The sequence below is a fragment of the Dromaius novaehollandiae genome, chromosome 2 (assembly GCF_036370855.1).
Source record: "Dromaius novaehollandiae isolate bDroNov1 chromosome 2, bDroNov1.hap1, whole genome shotgun sequence".
Lineage (NCBI taxonomy): Eukaryota > Metazoa > Chordata > Aves > Casuariiformes > Dromaiidae > Dromaius > Dromaius novaehollandiae.
In genome coordinates, this window is record NC_088099.1 from 23884470 (window position 1) to 23901963 (window position 17494).

The following is a 17494-nucleotide window of genomic DNA, read 5'->3' on the forward strand; positions in this document are numbered from 1 at the left end:
AGTGTACCATGGAGTATGAATTACCTTTTTGTGATGGCAGGGCATTACTGACTTCCTGGATTTTTTTATCAGTGTGCTACTTCTCGACCAGATCTTCCTTCATTTTATATTTCTTCATTTGCTATCTTTTTTCGAAGTATAGTATTGCGCTTTTTTGTTCTTTGAATTTTATCTTACAAGTAGAAAAGATGGTGGTCTGAAACCAGTAACTCTTCAAATTCTGGAAGTGCTCACATCCTCTCTCTCACTGCCACATACTCCATCTCTGGTTTATCCACATTTTTTTTTTTTTTTTTTTTTTTACAGAATTTTCCATTATTTAAGTCATTGTTGGAAATACCGTCTTAAACTGAGATTTAAGACAGAGCCTTGCAAGACCTGAATTGAAATGCCCTGTTTTGACAATCAACAGTTAAATTCCTTTGAGACTTTTTAGTTAATTGCCATCCATGTGATTATGATTGCATGCAGGCTATACTTCCCTATCAGACTTCTCAGAATGACATTTGGAGACTGTCAAAGGTTAATAAAAGTCAAGTCATATGGTATCTAGCTCTTCTCACTCTTATCTGCTGGGCTACTTAACAGGGCGTTTAGGTTGGATTAGTGCAGTCTATTATTGATGAGCCTATACTGGCTAGTTTTATATTTTAATCTTTCTAGTGCATGCAAATTGATTACTAATTTGTTTCAAGACCTTTTGGAGGTTAAAGTCATCCGTTTTCTTTTTTTTCTTTTGTTTTTGTTGTTAAGTACTCTGTTTTCATTTTCCATTCAATTGGCACCTCCTGTGTTACACATATATATGGTAATTATTAATCGTTCGAGTTACTGAAGTGTTATATAATGAATTTCATTTGGATTTGCAAACTTAAATTTGTCTGTCATTTACAGTATTTTAGCCAATTTTGTTTTTTTCCAGATGACGCCATTATTTCCTTCTTAATCTTGAATATGCTAACATCATTTACCTTTTTCTGAATATTAAAGCAAAGATGGCTTTGAGTACTTTTACTTTCTGTGTATTATTTTCTTTCGTCAGTCACTTACTACTGATTCCTGCTGTATGTATAGAATGTTGTTGTCGTTTATCCTCCCCTTGCTAACTGAAATTTGTTGTAGTTTAGTCTTTCTAGTTTTATCTGTACATCCCATTCAGCATTTTTAATTTTCTTTTTGATTTTCAGATTGTGATTTATGAATCATAACCTGAGCTGTGTTTGCAACTTTCCTTTGCATTGGGATAACTTGCTGTTCTACGTTTAATGTAACTGTTTTCAAAAGCTTCCAGTTCCTTTTCCCTCCTTTGTCTCTCAGATTCTTTCTGGGAGATCTTACTCATTAGCAAGAGTTGATTGCCAGTGCTGCTCAAATTTTCTACGTGTATACATAATGGAAAGAGATTTCAAGTACTCCTGTAATTAGTTTAGTCAGTTTAGTTGAATTTTGGAAGCTAAGAGGCAGGAAAGGTATTCCTGCATAGAGGGGGAAAGGGGTTGCTAAAGAACTGCAGAAAGCAAAGGATGTGAAGTAGTTCATGGAATATTTGCAGGGGCCGCGGTGAAACTATAGTGAGAAGGTTCCAGCTGCAGTGCAAGAACAGGAAAAATATTAGGTGAATGATACTGTTATCATAAGTAAGTACACTTACAAAATTGAATTTTCAAAATGACACTTCCTCTGCATTTTGATGTGGAAATTGTGTATAAAACTACATCTTGTTCAACTGTTTAGATAAGTCATCTTAGTTACTTAAGTAAATGATTTTTAAAATTACTTTTAAACTATTTTGAAAGTACTGTCACTAATTTCATGAGTGACAAAGATGATACTGAATTACAGACTCCAGGAATTAATAAGTAGTTTGCAGATGATATTCAGAGCTCTAACTCTTGTCGTATTGCAAAGTGTCCAAGCAGAGCAAAGGTTATTAATTAGGATTTCTGTTAGCCACTGTTTGTCTTAACAAGTTGAAACTATCTAGGCTTTCTAGCTGAAACTATGAAGGCTTTCTAGCCTTCTCTTTGGTCTCCTATCTACCGAGTGCCCTTTAAACTGTTCTTGTTTTAATCTCTTTTCCTCCCACGGATAACTGTGATAATAAGTATGAGAGGTTGTAGGTTTCCTGAAGAAAAGAAGCTTACATGGCTGTTGCTGTTCATCTGTCTTCTGTCTGTCTTTCATGAAGTAACTTTGGACACAACTAGTTTCGATCAAATTTTGCATGCGACATTTTAGAGAGAAGTTCTCACAAGCTGCCTGAGAGAGAGAAACCCAGATTAATGCCTCCAATGAGAAAGACTGTATGCTGAACTTGGTGTCTGTTAGGTTTTGCCTGTGAGTTGACTAGTCAGCACCCATACAGCTTATAACTACTCAGCATATGTAGCCTTACTTGGGTGGTATAAGAAGATAAAGGAAATTGGGAATATTGAGGAGAAGCCAGGGGATAGAAAATATAGTGGAGGACCAGGTATGGAGAGAGATGGTTATGGTGTTTGGAGAGGTTCTGAGGATAGAAATCTTGAAGAATCTCTCTAGACTTTTTTCTTTCTTTTTATGTTTTGTGGGTTTTGTGGGGGTATTTTTGCCAGAACTATCCACTTATTTTCACTTCTGTATTTAAATCACAAACGTTATATTTTATTAGACAGAACTAATTGGAAAAGCTTCCCTTCATTTTTATGTGAGGTGCAGTTATTAAACGTGGAAAAACAGTTCTGTAACAACATGCTTTTTTCTAAGTAGTGCCAAGAATTTGTATTGTTTCACATTGTCGCTAGGTGGCAGTATCCTGATACGGTTGGTACAATGTCATTAAACTTTAAAACCTTCATCACTAGTTGGGGCCTGCACTTTAAGGCTCTGATTTCCTCTCTCTTCGGAGTTGGAGTACACTTGCAAAAGTCCTTTTAAAAAAGGTGAGACTAGCTTTCTGGCAGGAGGCAGAACTATTCATTTTTCTTTAAATGACCTTTGGTGTTATTAGATCTCTTCCAACGGAGTTGTTTCCTTGGACAGGGAGGGGATATGTACAAAGACTAGCTTTGGTTTAGGGAAAACAGGCTCCCTCTGCTTCCTCTGAAGTTACCCAAGAGTGACTTTTGCTTTTTTCTCTCTCCACTTCTTTGTCAACTGATTCTGAAGGAGGCATTGGTAGACCAGTGTCCATGGACTAAAGTTAACCTAATATCTTTCAGATACACGATCTATTTAGCAGTCTACTAGCTATTTAGAACATTCATTCTCCATGGCTACAGTCATAGCCAGAATCTCAACTCTTGGTTATCTGTCCTAGTTACCACCTTGTTATCTGTCAGGGGAAGCAAAATATTTAGTCATTTGATTTTTATTTTTTTCTGAATAGTAAATATTACATATATCTGACTTTTTTGCTGTTTTGTCATGGCCATCAACTCCAAAAATTTGAAGGCTTTGTCTAGCAGACTAATTTTTATATTCCTTTTATTTATCTTTTTTTCTCCCCAAAATTCATTTGATAAGTTAGCTGAAATTATGGTCCCTTAATATACTGTTGTGTGCTTCTGCCATTCATTTTCCTTCATGGTGCATATAAATCTTATTTCTGAACAGTAGCTATTCCCTAGTTTGAAGGCTCCATTATTAATTTTTTGAATTGGGGTAGCTGTCTTTGCCCTCAGTGCTTCATCTAAGCGTATTACCACTTATAGCAACACAGGTCTTAGTCAGTGTTCTGCAGAGTATGATCTGTGCATCCCCAGATGTCTTAATTCAAGGCAAGTTTGAAGATAATCCTAGCAAGCATAGGTTCAGACCAATGGCTCAAAAAACTTCCAAAAGAGAAGCTAAAGAGAAGCAAGGGGATCTTTTTAATATATAAGCTGACAGATGCAAACTCCTAGGAAATAATTGTACTTAAATGCCATAAAGGTAGTGAATGAGGCAGTGTTTGTAAGTTAGACACAAATATGGCAAACTTATCTAACTTTTTGAGTTTTTTTTGTTTTGGTGGGGGGTTTTTGGCTAAACAACAGAGGAAAAAGTTAAACTGTTGCTATAATAACTCTTCTCCACTGTTGCAAAATTCAGGGAGTTAGACTCAAATCTGGTGAAGAAGCATGGCATGCCATGCCTAGTGCTGTGAGTTGTAATGAAATGCAGAGTTGAGTGCAGTAGAAGGTGAAATATTTTATATTTGAAACATTTTTTTTCTGCTTGCTATAGTCCTGAGGCTTTAGCCCATGGATAAAGACTTCATAGTTTTTTACTGGTGTACATGAATCATCAATGTTGACAAATACAATTGAAAGTGTTTCAGAAGGAAGTTTCAAATTTGAAAAAATCAGCATTCTCTGAAAAAGGAAATGCCAGAGCTTGTTAAATTGGTCAGTTTATGTTGCATGTTTCTGTGAGTACTTGTAGTATCAGGTATGTGCAGCTCTGTGTTTAGGTAACTAACAGTTGTTTTAAAGAGTGTACTTGCACTGCTGAGACAGTGCGTGTGTGATCCCAGAGCTGCTTCGGATCCTTGTGATTAGAACTATGTTCTCTCTCATTCTCTGTTGGGGAGCCTCAAATGAGGCTCTGTAAGTATGCTTTGAATTCAAAGTACATGAATAGTTCAGCTATTCCTGACAGCTGTGTGTGCTTGAGAGTGATATAATAGGTTAAATGGAAGTCAGTAGAGGAAATCTGATTCAGTGAACTCTTTCCTTCCTACTAACAAAACTATTATTTAAAAAGGTATCATTTTGTATTCATAATGTAACATGATGAAGATAAACCTAGCCACAGAACTCTTTCCCGTGCCTCTCCCAAACAAAGTATTCCTTTAGGATAGTTGTTCTATTCATAAGAACAGTTTTGGTGCAAGTTACAAGTACCTCTGCTAATAAATCCAACAACTTTTGAAAACAGGCTATCGACAGCAAACTTCTGTTAAAACTATCCATTCGGCCCTTTTTATTTTATAACGAGGAAAAGCATTAGAGCTTTGCAGTTTTTTGACCATACCTTAGTGATTTACTATTCATTGTTGATAAAACTGCATGATCTTCTAGAATTGTTATTACTTGACTGATTTTGAAAGCAAGCAAAAATGGCTTAAATGAGGCTTTGCAGGTTTTTTCTAAAATAAATCTTGGGTTTTGTTTTTGAACAGAACTTCTTGGTATACATAAACAGGCAACAGTAGGCTTTTTGACATTGATGGAATCTCTCAGATACTGTAAGGTAAGCTTTCTTGTGTAATTTAAAATGTTTTTCTCATTAAGGCATTGGTTTCTTTGCTGACAGCATTTCTAAAAGCTTCACCTTGAACAATCAAAGATTTTAAATGATTTTTAAAGTACTTTCAACTTCAAATTAAAACCAAGAATATTATATAAAAATCATGTAATAAAATTGTTAAATGCAACTTTTTCAATAAATGTTGTTTGCTATTTAAATTAAAACTTCATTGCACCAATTTTTATATAATGAATTAGAGCTTGTTTTCACAAAACTCAAGATTAATGCAAGTTAAGTAGATGGCTTTAAAACTGTCCCCTATTCACAATATCAAGTCCCCAAGTGACTTGCTGTTGTGAATGTTGCACTACTGTTTTTCTCTTTTTATGCTATGACTGTCTTCCATTTAAAATAAATAGCCGTGTATAGACAAGGTAGAATTGCTATTAACTAAATGTGTTCTGAATATAATGTGTGCAAGAGCTGGCAGTTACTTTATGTATCTATCTATCCATATCTGAAATTTATGGAAGTGCAGCCTAATCTGTATTACTTCTTCTGGTTGTGATACAGAACTTCTTGATTTAAGGATTCTATTTAAGAAGTTTTATGCCTTACAAATAATACTTTTGAAACTGAGGATTAATACCATTACTTTCCAAAGGTTTTTGTTTTTCTTTGCTTCTTTTTCAAACTATATTGAATTCCTTTAACTTAGATTGTGGTTAAAGAGAATTATGTAGTTCACAGAATGTTGGTGTATTGACTGTAGCTATGCCTTCATATTAGGTAAATGTCAGTTCTGAATTGATATATCCAAACCCAACTCATAAATCAAGTGGACTTCTACCTCATTTAGGATCTGACTGTATGATTATTAAGCACAAGAGTAGTTATTCATGTGCATTGTTTGAAGCGGTGTCTCCAAAGGTTGTAATATGGAATACTGTTGTTACCACTTTTTCATCGAAGTCCTATTTCAGTGATATAAGTCTTATTTCAGTGGTTGTTTTCCAAGTCAATCAGAAGTCGGATCAAAGTTAGAGTCCAGTTATTTTTACATTGTTTTGTAATTTTGATTAATATTTTGTATTAGTTTTTGAGAGCAGTTAGGACTTCATTAACTGGGCTGTCATTAACTTAGTCGCTAATTGAGATTTTGGATTTGCTTTGTGTTTCTGATTTTACTGCACCTTTTTTAGGTTGGCTCCTATTTGAAATCTCCAAAATTCCCTATTTGGATACTTGGCAGTGAAACACACCTCACAGTCTTTTTTGCCAAGGTATGTTAGATGCAATTTTTGTTACGTGACCTCAGGCAGATAAACACCACATAAATCCAAAGTTCTACAATGCAAGTTTCACATGGCTTAAAAAAAAAAAAGTTGCTAAACCTTTTAAATAAGCTTTCCCTTGAAGGCAGATCTGTTTAAATGGTTTAGTGATATCTCTTAAATTTTAATGACATTTTTTGGTTCTAGCTTAATTTATTGGGGAACACTGTGCTTTAGAGCACCATGATTGTGATGTGTTCTGTCTCAAATATCTATAGTACAAGAGATACTTGAAAATAGTTATATGTAGGAGACTGTAGCTTAATCTCTCTGACAGTACTTTCACAATTTTTGATATATAACTATAGATTTCTGTGTCCTAGTTTAAAAATAGGTATCAGTACTGTTACAGTAATTTTTAATATTTATTCTAACAGATACTCACTGTAATCTGTGGAGCATATAAAATGTCTTTGCAATAAGTTCTCAGTTTATAATCCCAGATGAAATTTTCTCAAGAAGCACTTTGTATTTCTCTAGTAGCAGATAGTAAATTATTTTCCTTACATTTTTAACTTCTTTCTTTCTGCAAGCTTTTTTCTGCTTAAAAGTACTTACCGAAATTAAAAATGGTACTTACTAGTACATTTATTAGTACTTACTAGAAGCAGACTTTTCTCTAATCAATATCTTACAAATTAATAACTATTTTAAGGTATCAATCCTGAAAATAAATACTAAAACCTGTGACAAATTTAAAGCCATAATTTCCTCAGGTGTTGAAGTTCCCCCCCACCAAAAAAAACCCAACCCGCCCCCCCAAACTTTGGCCTATCTAATCGTTAAAAACAGGAAACAAAAATAACTGATTTTCTAAAAAGTACATCTTAGCAGTGTGTTATTTCCTGCAGCACTATTTCTGTAACTTCAAATAAAAATAAAGACTTTCTTTCTTTTCACTGAATTAGTCCATGTTTTGTCTTGCATATTCTTGTGCAAAAGACATACTAGAATTTACACAAATTTCTTGTGTCTAATAAATGTTCTTTCCCCACTATTCTATACTAATATAAAAATTTATATCCTTCCTTAAATATTTGTCTTCTGCTTTACCATCTTACCAGAAACAGTCTTTTCCAGTGGAGTGTTTGGATTTCAAATTTTGAAATTTTATTGATAGTATAATTCCCTTTGGAAAAATTATCTAAGGTGGTATCTCACTGTATAGATACCAGTCTGATGCAAATAGACCTAATCACTCTTCTACAAGTCAGTTATGCATGGCCAGAATGTTATTACTCGTTCTGATGTTCTGCATCTACAATGTCTGTTTCCAGGCAGAAATCCATTTATAGTGCTCTTTCTTTTAGGATTTTGAGAGCTGTTAGGTGGGTATAAAATAACTGAACATCAGTGTCTGTTGTCTCCATTACAACTTGGTTCCTCTTTCTTCACCAAACTCCATTTATGCTGTGGACAATTTCACCTTGTGATTAATATCTTAGGAATTATAAAGCAGGAAAAAGAAGCAAGATGAGCTTGGCAAAGAGTCCCCCAGATAGTCTTTTGTTAAAGAGACGAGTCAAAGGTGTGTAAAAGTTGCAAAAGTCCTTGAGTACATACTTTGCATGTCTAATCTCGCCCTCTCTAAAGTCAGGATTGGTGGGCATTTCAGTTGGAGCAGAGATGTCACAGTGGAAATACTGAACCATGCTCATGATGCATTATTTTATCAGTTGAAGCTGTACGTCAAAACCTACAGGACAGAGTTTGAATTTGTTGCCGAAGGGTTAGTGGGCAAGTCGTTGAGTGTGTGCAGTTTTCTAGGTCATGCTTGATACTTCCAGCTTGATGTTGAATTTGATTACATGAGACAGAGACTTTCAGAATGGAAAGAGAAAAATGGAGAGAGGAGCCAAAAGCAGTTCAGTTTAATTTTAGACAAACAAATACAGCCTAATACTTATGTTCATAAGTACAAGAACATTAGGCTGCTGTAAGCAGAGTAGCAGTCACTTTTGTAGCTAGCTGGGTAGTTGGCCCAAGAAGTGTAGAAAAAAGATAATCTTAGAATGCTGTCACTATAGGCTGGCAGCGTGGGAATTAGGGGAACAGGACAAAATCTTTATTACTATCTTGGAGATCTTTCTTGAGCAATGAAAGGTGAACAAGCAAAATATTTTACTCCAGTTTTGCTTATCACCCTACTCAAGGAAGGTTGGCTTCTGTCCTTCAGTACACAGGTGCTTCATTCAGATTTTAAATTTCACTTGAAGTACAGCAATAAGCAGTGTTCTCTCAAGTATGGAACGAAAGACCAGCCACCCTGATTTTTTTACCTGAGAGCATTTTTAATTAAATACTAAAAATGTTACAGAGAGCTGTCTGCCAGAAAATATTTATATTACTCTAAATCTGAACCATTCTCCTGTAGCTGTGACTTTCAGAGAAATGTTTTTCAGTTGCCCTTTCTAGAGTAAATAAATGTGTTCCATAGCTGCCACTCTAAAGCTTTTTTTGTACATTCTCAGTGGATTTTATTGAATGAGCAAAATGTGACACAGCATCTTTGTGCCGAAGATCACACTTAGCGTCTTAAAGTGAAAAGAAAAGCTTTACATAGTTGGGCTTAAGCTGTCTAACTGCTGTTCCCTGAAATAGCCTAATAACAGTGAGAGCTGAGTTAATTCCCAGTTTTAAAACAAGTCTACCAATGGCTCAAGAGTTTTCTCCATTATTTTAGGTACTTAAAATAATAGAGATTTTTTTTTCTTTATATGTATACATTGTCTTTATTACCACATTATCATGTTTAGTTTAGCATCAAAACTCATTTGGGATGTACAGAAGTATTATCATCTCCATTTTACTACGAGTAAATGGAGGTACAAAGAAATGACTTAAGAAGTATTTTCTTCCTTAATAGTAATTTTGGTCCAAGCACATTTTATCAAAGAGAGAAGCAGTTTTCTTCCTGGGACTTGGCTGTAAAGTCAGGAACTTAAGCAGAGTTAGCTGTTATCCAACGCTGTTCTGGTCTGACGCGAGTGAATGCAGTCCCTCCTGTCTTACCTCCCTCCTTCTGGATATAAAAAACTTAGAGTAAAGATGATATGTAGCTTTTACAGATTGATGTGTCTTTTACAGATTATTTTTGAGCATGCTAATCTGTGTGGTTACCGCTCTGGAAAGCCTGTCTTTGGGCAGTTATTTACCTTTATATATTTTGGAGGCCACCTCACAGACACAGTGATCTGAAATGCAGTGGACAGCCTCTTCTCCAAAACATGGAAACATGAAAATACCCATCATAGTGTTTTGGTCTACTAGCAGCCATTTCAATGGAAGAGTTCTTTCTAGATGAAAGAAAATAGAATTTTCAGGAAACACCTGAAATGAAATTTTACCTCACATCTACCACATTTTAATTTCTAAGATAGGCTGTCTTGACCAAAAATACTACAGATTGTTCTACAGATGCGTATGTAACGAAGTTGGAAGGTAATATAAAGATTTATATTGCCTAAGTTGTTAGTTCTTTAGAACTCTGATACTTAGGTGTGTATCATAATAGAGCTGAAAAAATTTGTGGGAATACTTTCTTGTGGGGAGGGGCGAGTGCTCGTGAGGAACTATAATTAGTACTGGCATATTTTCTTTTTTTCAGTTAAGACTGATTGTTTATAAGGCAAGAAAGTTGCTTGATGCTCAGGAATCCAAACTTAATTTGTTGTCTGAAAAAAGATAAGGGTGACTATTCCTCCTAGTGGTCACAGGTTCTGCATTTGCAACAGGATAGATTTTTCCCTTATTAAAAAATATATATGTAGGTTCTTCACAGGCAGCTAAATCCAAGCAGACATCATTTCTGTCCCTCTGTGCCCTCCCTCCCTTCCTTTCGCTGAGTAAGAAAACTCAAGTTGCCTCAGGCCAGCAAAAATAAACAAGGAAGCCTTCGTTTGACACGCTAAGTATTCTGCATGCTCTGTCAGATGGTGCTGACACAAAGGTACAGTATTGTAAATGTCCTCTAAAAGTCAACTTTAAAACTACACAGTCTAATCTTTTTCATGGAAGGAAAAAGGAGAGAATTGGGGCAGCTCTAATTTATTTAATACAGCAAAAAGGCTATGATGCTTTGGATCAAACGCTACAGTCAGTCCTTGGTTATTTAAATGATATTCTAGGAAGCTATGACAGGCTGACACTATTCAGTCACTGTAGAAAAGAATACAAGCAGGTTGAAATGTTATGTGAAATAAAATGGGAAAATGTTTCACTGCAGACAACAGAAAGAAAGAACTGCTTTCCAAGTGCTACCTGCCAAAATGCTAACCTGCATGTTCTGGAAGTTTAAATCCAGGTTCTTTGAAAGCAAAAAGACAACATGGAATGTGTCTTCAGTGACTTCAGGTGACCCAAATTGTCTATGAGGACAATTTTCAGTTGTGTAAGATATTTTCAAAAACTTCCCTATTTCATTCCCATTTCAGGGAGCACAAAGGCCATGACAGAATCAACTATGCACTTTCAGTTACAGCACTGTAGCATTTCTAGACTTGAAGAATCAGATGAACAGAGGAAGCTCCTGGCTGAGACATCTAAGATGCAAATTAATGCTTTCCAAGGAAAGTGTTTGTTTTGCTGTGTTCAGACTGTCCTTATGTTTTCCGAAGATGACTTTTTATTTTATTTTATTTTTTAACGTCAGTCGCTGTTATCTGTTCCACCATATTCTCGGGGTCTGTCTTCAGCATCCTTGATAATATTGGCCCTTGGAAGAAAGGACATTCACTTCTCTTCCTAAAAAAATCTTTTTAATGAAGGCTCAGTAGAGGGAAATGTGAACAAACACTGATATTGTTACAGGAGATCCTGAATTTGGGGCGATGGTGCCTGCCACAGCTGGGCTAAAGAGGAATATTATTGGCTACAATATTTCACCTCTGAATGTTGTCCGAAAAGCGGATTCGTCATCAACAGAATGATGATGGCCATGAAGGAACATAAGGCAGAGGTGGTTTAAAAAAAAAAAAAAAAAAAAATTCAACCATTAATGGTGTGTGTTAACAATTCTGATCTTTCATAAAAGTAGCCTAATATATATGCAAATGAATTATACTTATCCATTAACTTAGGAACTCTTCTACCTTGGGAAGGTACTGAAAAATATCTACACTCTTTTGTTTTGTGCTCCCATGACAGTTGAATGCAGGTAATCAGATTTTGAATATGTCTTTGTAAAGATTTCCTGAAGTGAACCGCAGAGCTTGTAGTTTTGCAGCCTTTCATTAAATAAGTAGTGGAATTGGTTCTGGTTGGGACAGTCCAGGTGTCTGGTAGAGAAAAGACAAATGGGTAAGGCATCTACGGAGAGAGATTCTGGGCTAGAGCAGGGTTTAGTTTTCTGTGTGCTGATTATCAGCAGAGACACAGATGCTGTTCTGTTTTTGACAATAGCTCTCACTTGATTAAATCAGCAGTGGATCTTTAGATATCTCTATCAGCTGCTAATGTAGGTCTCATTATCTGCAGAAAAAGAACCCTTAAAGTCAATGTTAGAGCATAGTGTTCCCTGTGGGACCTGTGGGCCCCCAAAGAGAGAGTAATTCTGCTGGTTGGTTTAAAGTTCATAGTATGAATGCTGTTGTTAAACAAATGGATTTAAATTCTTCTGAATAACACAGTAGTTCACAAGGATTGCTTTGTATAAATACTTTCCTAGCAGAAAGGCCAAGTCTTTTTAGAATAATGGTCTCATAGTTGGCAGGGAGACCTCAAAATAAAATATTTCTGTAAGGTATCTACCTTATTCTAACTTTGGGAGATCTTAGAGCATGACTGTGACACCTTATTCTGCTCTTTGTGGGTCTACTCCTATTTTACTTTTGGATGAGTTTGTTCCTACTACAGATGCGTTTTTCTCTCTGAGAATAGGCCTTCTGGTGAGTTTCTTAGTTTTGTGTGTTTGGGAGGCTTTCTTTGGGGAAACCTGTTGCACTTTTTTCATTCAAGCAGGTAATTCTCACAGCAGTATTTACCTAGGTCAAGTCTAGATTTTTAATTTCTTTGAAGCTGGCGAAAGAACATCTTGAGATAAGGCCTTCCCTCCTGCCAAAGACTAGTATATATGATTCTGCCTCCATGCTGTATATAACTGGCTATAGTGCTCACTGCACAGATTTAAACACCTTACCATTCAAATAATTTTTATGGTAAGAACTGGCACAATTATTAAATGCTGGTGAATTAAAAAATTGTTGTTAGCTGAGTAATTTAGGTTTTGACTTCTTTGCATGTTTGGAACATTCTTTAGGATGTTTTCACATCTAGATCTTTACTAAAATCAAGTTTGCTCAAGTCCTTCTGTAAAGACAACGTTAGCATGCTAGTAAATTTTCTTTTATACATAGACAGGCTTTGAGAATGGCATCACCGCAAGGTTGTGGGTTTTTTTGGTTTCCCCCCCCCCCTTTTCCAACTAGCTTTGCCTAAAGGAGTGTTTCCATTGAAAATAACAATTTACTGCCTCAGTTAGTACTGGTCTTACTTTTGTACAAGTCCGTTGCTTCTAGGGACAAATCCAGGGATATAAACCAACTGAGCTGGTTTAAAATATTAATAAATAGTGAGGAAAATTAGAGGAATTGTGGAAAGTATTAAGACACTGCTCAATAACCTCCATCCATGCGGTGTAGAACCATGTTATGTCAGTTACAGCTGTGGTCCTGGTTGCCCTAAAAGCATGCCTGTATCTGAATGTAACAGTTTTAAGGAGCTTTACCTTGGAATAGCATTCATTGACTCAGTCTAGTTCAGCTTTGCTTTTAGGGGCACTTCAGAACTGGAAAGCTTATGAAGAAAATGTTCTTAACTAATTGCCATGAATGTTACACTAACAATTTTTATAAAAATTGTATCCCTTGATCATTTCAAGTCTATTTTAAATACAGTTAGGAAGAAAAATTATTATAGTAGTCATTTATTGGTGCAATTTTGCAACCTTCTCGTTTTCTTCAAAGCATATAGTCTGTGTACTTTCAGTTTTCAGTTGATACTCAGTTTGGAATTCATACGGTTAAGAAATAAATTTGTCTGAGCTTTAAAGATTAGCAATAGCCTATGGGAATGTATTTAAGACTGATGTGGAATCATCTCCATGAAGTAATTATTTTTATTATAACATAAATAATACATTGTTTCCAAAAATTATTTTGCTCTATTAAGTGCATTAGATTGTAGTGGTGACTGTATAAAGCTACTGCTGTGAAAAATGTACAAAGCAATACAGAAATCATGGGTCAATTAATACCCATTTATAGCCAAAGCAGTCCTGAAGGTTGTATTGTCCTTTTATTCATATTAGAATGAATATGACTTTCATATGTAAAATGAAATTGGGGAGTGTAAGGTAAGAGATTGGTTCCTACCATAAGAATACTTATTAGCATCTAGACGATTTGTAGCCTCCCATTTTGGAACAATATGAGCAACATACAGTTTGTATGTCATCCTTTCATTAGAAAAGCTGAATTTTGAAAGAAATGCATTTCAGGTGGGTGGGGTTTTTTGTGTTTTTGGTTTTTTAGTATATGCAGAATGGTTTGCAAATAGTAAACACAAAGTCCATTGCTAAATGTAATTTTATAACTTGCAAGTCATTATATCAAGTAAATTCTGAAAATCAACATACCTCCTAGAAACAAAGGCTGAGAACATCATTGTATCATTCTGTATCCCTTTTAGGTGTGAAACCAATGTTGGTTCCAGCTATATTTGATACAATAGAGAAGACATTGGGCCTGAGCCATCACATGACGGGTAGATATTCTGTTTTTCAAATTTGGAGGACTAGGAATACCACCTTATTATTAAAATATGATGAATAAACTGATACAGTTTTTATAGTATTGCAGTTTTAAAATATCAAATTGATATTTACAGGAACTTGGTATATAAAAATGAAGCTATTCCTGATTCCAGCCCAAGGGAAAAATTTGCTTCTTCCACTAGCCAGGTGCTGTGACCTTTCCAGATACAAATTCTGCTCAAATCTGCCATAATTACCACTTTAGTTCCATTTTCAGCTAGTAGGGTAAACAGCAAAGCACTATTTATGCTATTGCCTGGATAGCAATGCAATAGGATACAGTCACCAGTAAGTAGAAACTTGGTTTTCTAACAATACTTTTTCTAATATACAAATGCCTTCTGATATACTGCATTATAAGTTTACTTGTTGATTATAAAGTATATTCACCTCATTCAATGCATTAACATTTACCGATATCTTGATTCTGCATTTGGCATGTGCTATGTTTGCAGCTGTTCTGGTTTGCAGGGGACATTTTCAAGCTAGGTTTTGTTTATATCTTTGTGTAGTTGTTTTACAGACCCCTTCTTCCTCTTGGCTAGTTGTTACCAAGTATTATGCAGCACAACTTAGAATCCTTTCAGTGTCTGACAGCTTCTGAGCTGTTGCATATGTTTCTGTGAATAGCTTACAGTAGGTCTTGGCCTGAAAATCAACTCTGCTTCAAAAGTCTTTTTCTCATTTGTATATTTAAGCTTTGGCTTTTTAGTGTTCAAAATTATTTTACACTTTATCTTTTGAGTGTATTTGGATATTTTTCAAATTTATCCATAATAATTATATTACCATTTTTTCTTACTTGAGCACTGTTGATAATGGAGCAAGTATTATTAAACTCTAATGAATTTGTAGTTCATTCAGTATTTGGGAGTAGATGGAGAAGAGAGGCATAAAATTCTCTTTTGTTTCTTTAAAGACTTTCTAAAATCTTAGCCCAAAAACTATGGCTTTCATGAATTTAGTACACTTTAATTTCCTGCTTCTTTACAAATCATCGAGTAGTACGCAAAGAAGTATGAAGAAAGTACTGGTTTTCTTAGTGGATAGTTGGCATCAAAGTGAGAAGAATAGAAAGAAGTGTTCTTTTAATGCAGCAGAATACTCCTTTTTGAAAAGTATATGAATGCCATAATATGTTCCAGTGTTCACATCAGTTTTTGGCTTGACTGTGTGTTTATGGAAGAGATAAGACAGAGGTGAAAGATACTGTTTTAGCTGTAAGATGCTGTCTCAGCACATGGAGAGGAAAAAGCTGGGTTTAGTCTGCATGCTTTTTCAACAAGTATATGCATGATTATCAAAGTTGCTAAACTAACACAAGTCAAGAAATAAACTGATTTAGATCAGCAAATAATATATTCATAGTCAGTGGCTGTCTTCATGGAATCATTCCAGACAGTGGAATTTTAAAAGCAAAATTACATTATATGTGGAAATATCTTAATATACCTTTTTTAAAGAGGAGGTCCTGAAGTCTAACTCACTGTTTTCCAAAATATGGAATTTAGTGTTTGTAGTATCACAATGAAAAGAGATGATAGGTAAGTGTAATGCGTAACTTCTCCCCATTTTCCATGTATCCTTATACAAGGCGATATGTAGAAATCACAAAGTGCAGTAGTGCCAGGCACACACCATCCATTCCTTGTTCCACAGGCAATGTTCCTTGTCTAATTACTGCCCACTAGCTGCAGGAATTATTTACAGGATAGTGGTACTGAAAATATTATTTTACCCATTTTTAGTGAGACTTAGAAATGGAAATCCAGTAGATGCAAAAAACTAGAAACACTAAATGAGACTGCCAGCATGACAACATATGCTTCAATAATGAAGATGTTCTTTAAAATAGTGACAGTTGTAGTCTTAGAACTTTAATGATTGTGACAGCTGTTGAATCCCTGGGAACATTAGAAGGAACCAGTATACAGCATCTGATTTCATTCTTTGCAAGTACGATCACTAATATCCTTAGAAATCCATTTCTATCCCCATTTTGAAGTGGTGGGAAATGTTTTTTACATCTCTGTCTCCTTTTATGCTGATAGCAATTTTGTTGTGTACAGAATAACACCTTTGACATTCTCTGATAAGGCAGCTCTATTTTCAGGTTAGGGCATGTGAATGAATAGATCAAAGGTCTAAATGCGGACAGATGGGGAAAAAGAATTCAGAAAAAAGAAAAGAGAAAACTGTCTATGGTGAAGGAAGCTTTTAACACTTCTTAGCTGAGCTGCAGTACATTTAGTGATATCTGTTATTTCTTCCTCTCCTTATGTAACATCAGAATTCACATTTGAATAAATTTTTGGATAACATGTTTATTTGTATTTCTAAAATTGAAGTAACCTCATTTCCCTTTTTAAATGATATTTTTTTTCCAGTGTTGATTTCTTTTGTTTTATGTGAGAAGGCTATGAAATTTATTCATGCTTTCTCATTTGATTTTCTATTGTGGGCAGTCCAATGCCATTTTGGTCTACTAACGATGGTACTACTGATGGTTTAGGGAACCTTTATATACATATATATTTATATATGTACTTTAAAAATAACTCTTGTGCTACAAAGAGCTGCCAAGGTTGCCAGTAGGAGACATGAGTAAGTTTAAGGTACTTTGATACAGAGATATTGAGACAATAGTGATGTATTTAGAAAATAAGTTCAGTAATGCCTTTCTGTAGTTAAGAAAGCTACTGGTAATTGATGTGATGTGAGATGAGCCTGAATGTGTAATACAGTTTTAAGGAGGGAAATGACACCAGTTTTTTATTAATTAAAAGACTGAACAAACTGCATTGCTCAGTAGCTGATTGTTCAGTTCCGCTACTACAGAATTAGCTACCTGGAATGCCAAATTTGAATATGAACATAAATGTAATACTCTTTTCTGTAATATGTGAAAATGAATGTGTAATGTTGTTTGTGGGCATTTAGTATTTTCCCCATACTATACATATATGAATACACATGCATATAAAGATTCCCTAAAATACCACTCAACAGTGCAAAATAGCAGTGGACTACGTGACCTTACTAATCTAGTATTTTCTTTATTACTTTGTAAAGCTCATACATTTCACATGTAAAACCATAAGATATTAAGGTTAGCAGGATAATTAGCCGTGTTAAGTAT

At 35.1% G+C, this 17494-nt stretch overlaps 1 protein-coding gene across 2 annotated transcripts in view; it reads left to right on the forward strand.

The window, feature by feature from the left end:
• The window catches only part of MINDY3 (MINDY lysine 48 deubiquitinase 3), a 62729-nt gene that overhangs the window by 20850 nt on the left and 24385 nt on the right, over window positions 1-17494 (forward strand). For both annotated transcript variants that reach the window (XM_064505991.1, XM_064505990.1), the window contains 2 exons: window positions 5144-5214; window positions 6414-6494. In XM_064505991.1, the coding sequence (XP_064362061.1) occupies window positions 5144-5214; window positions 6414-6494 (152 nt within the window). The remainder of the gene's footprint in view (window positions 1-5143; window positions 5215-6413; window positions 6495-17494) is intronic.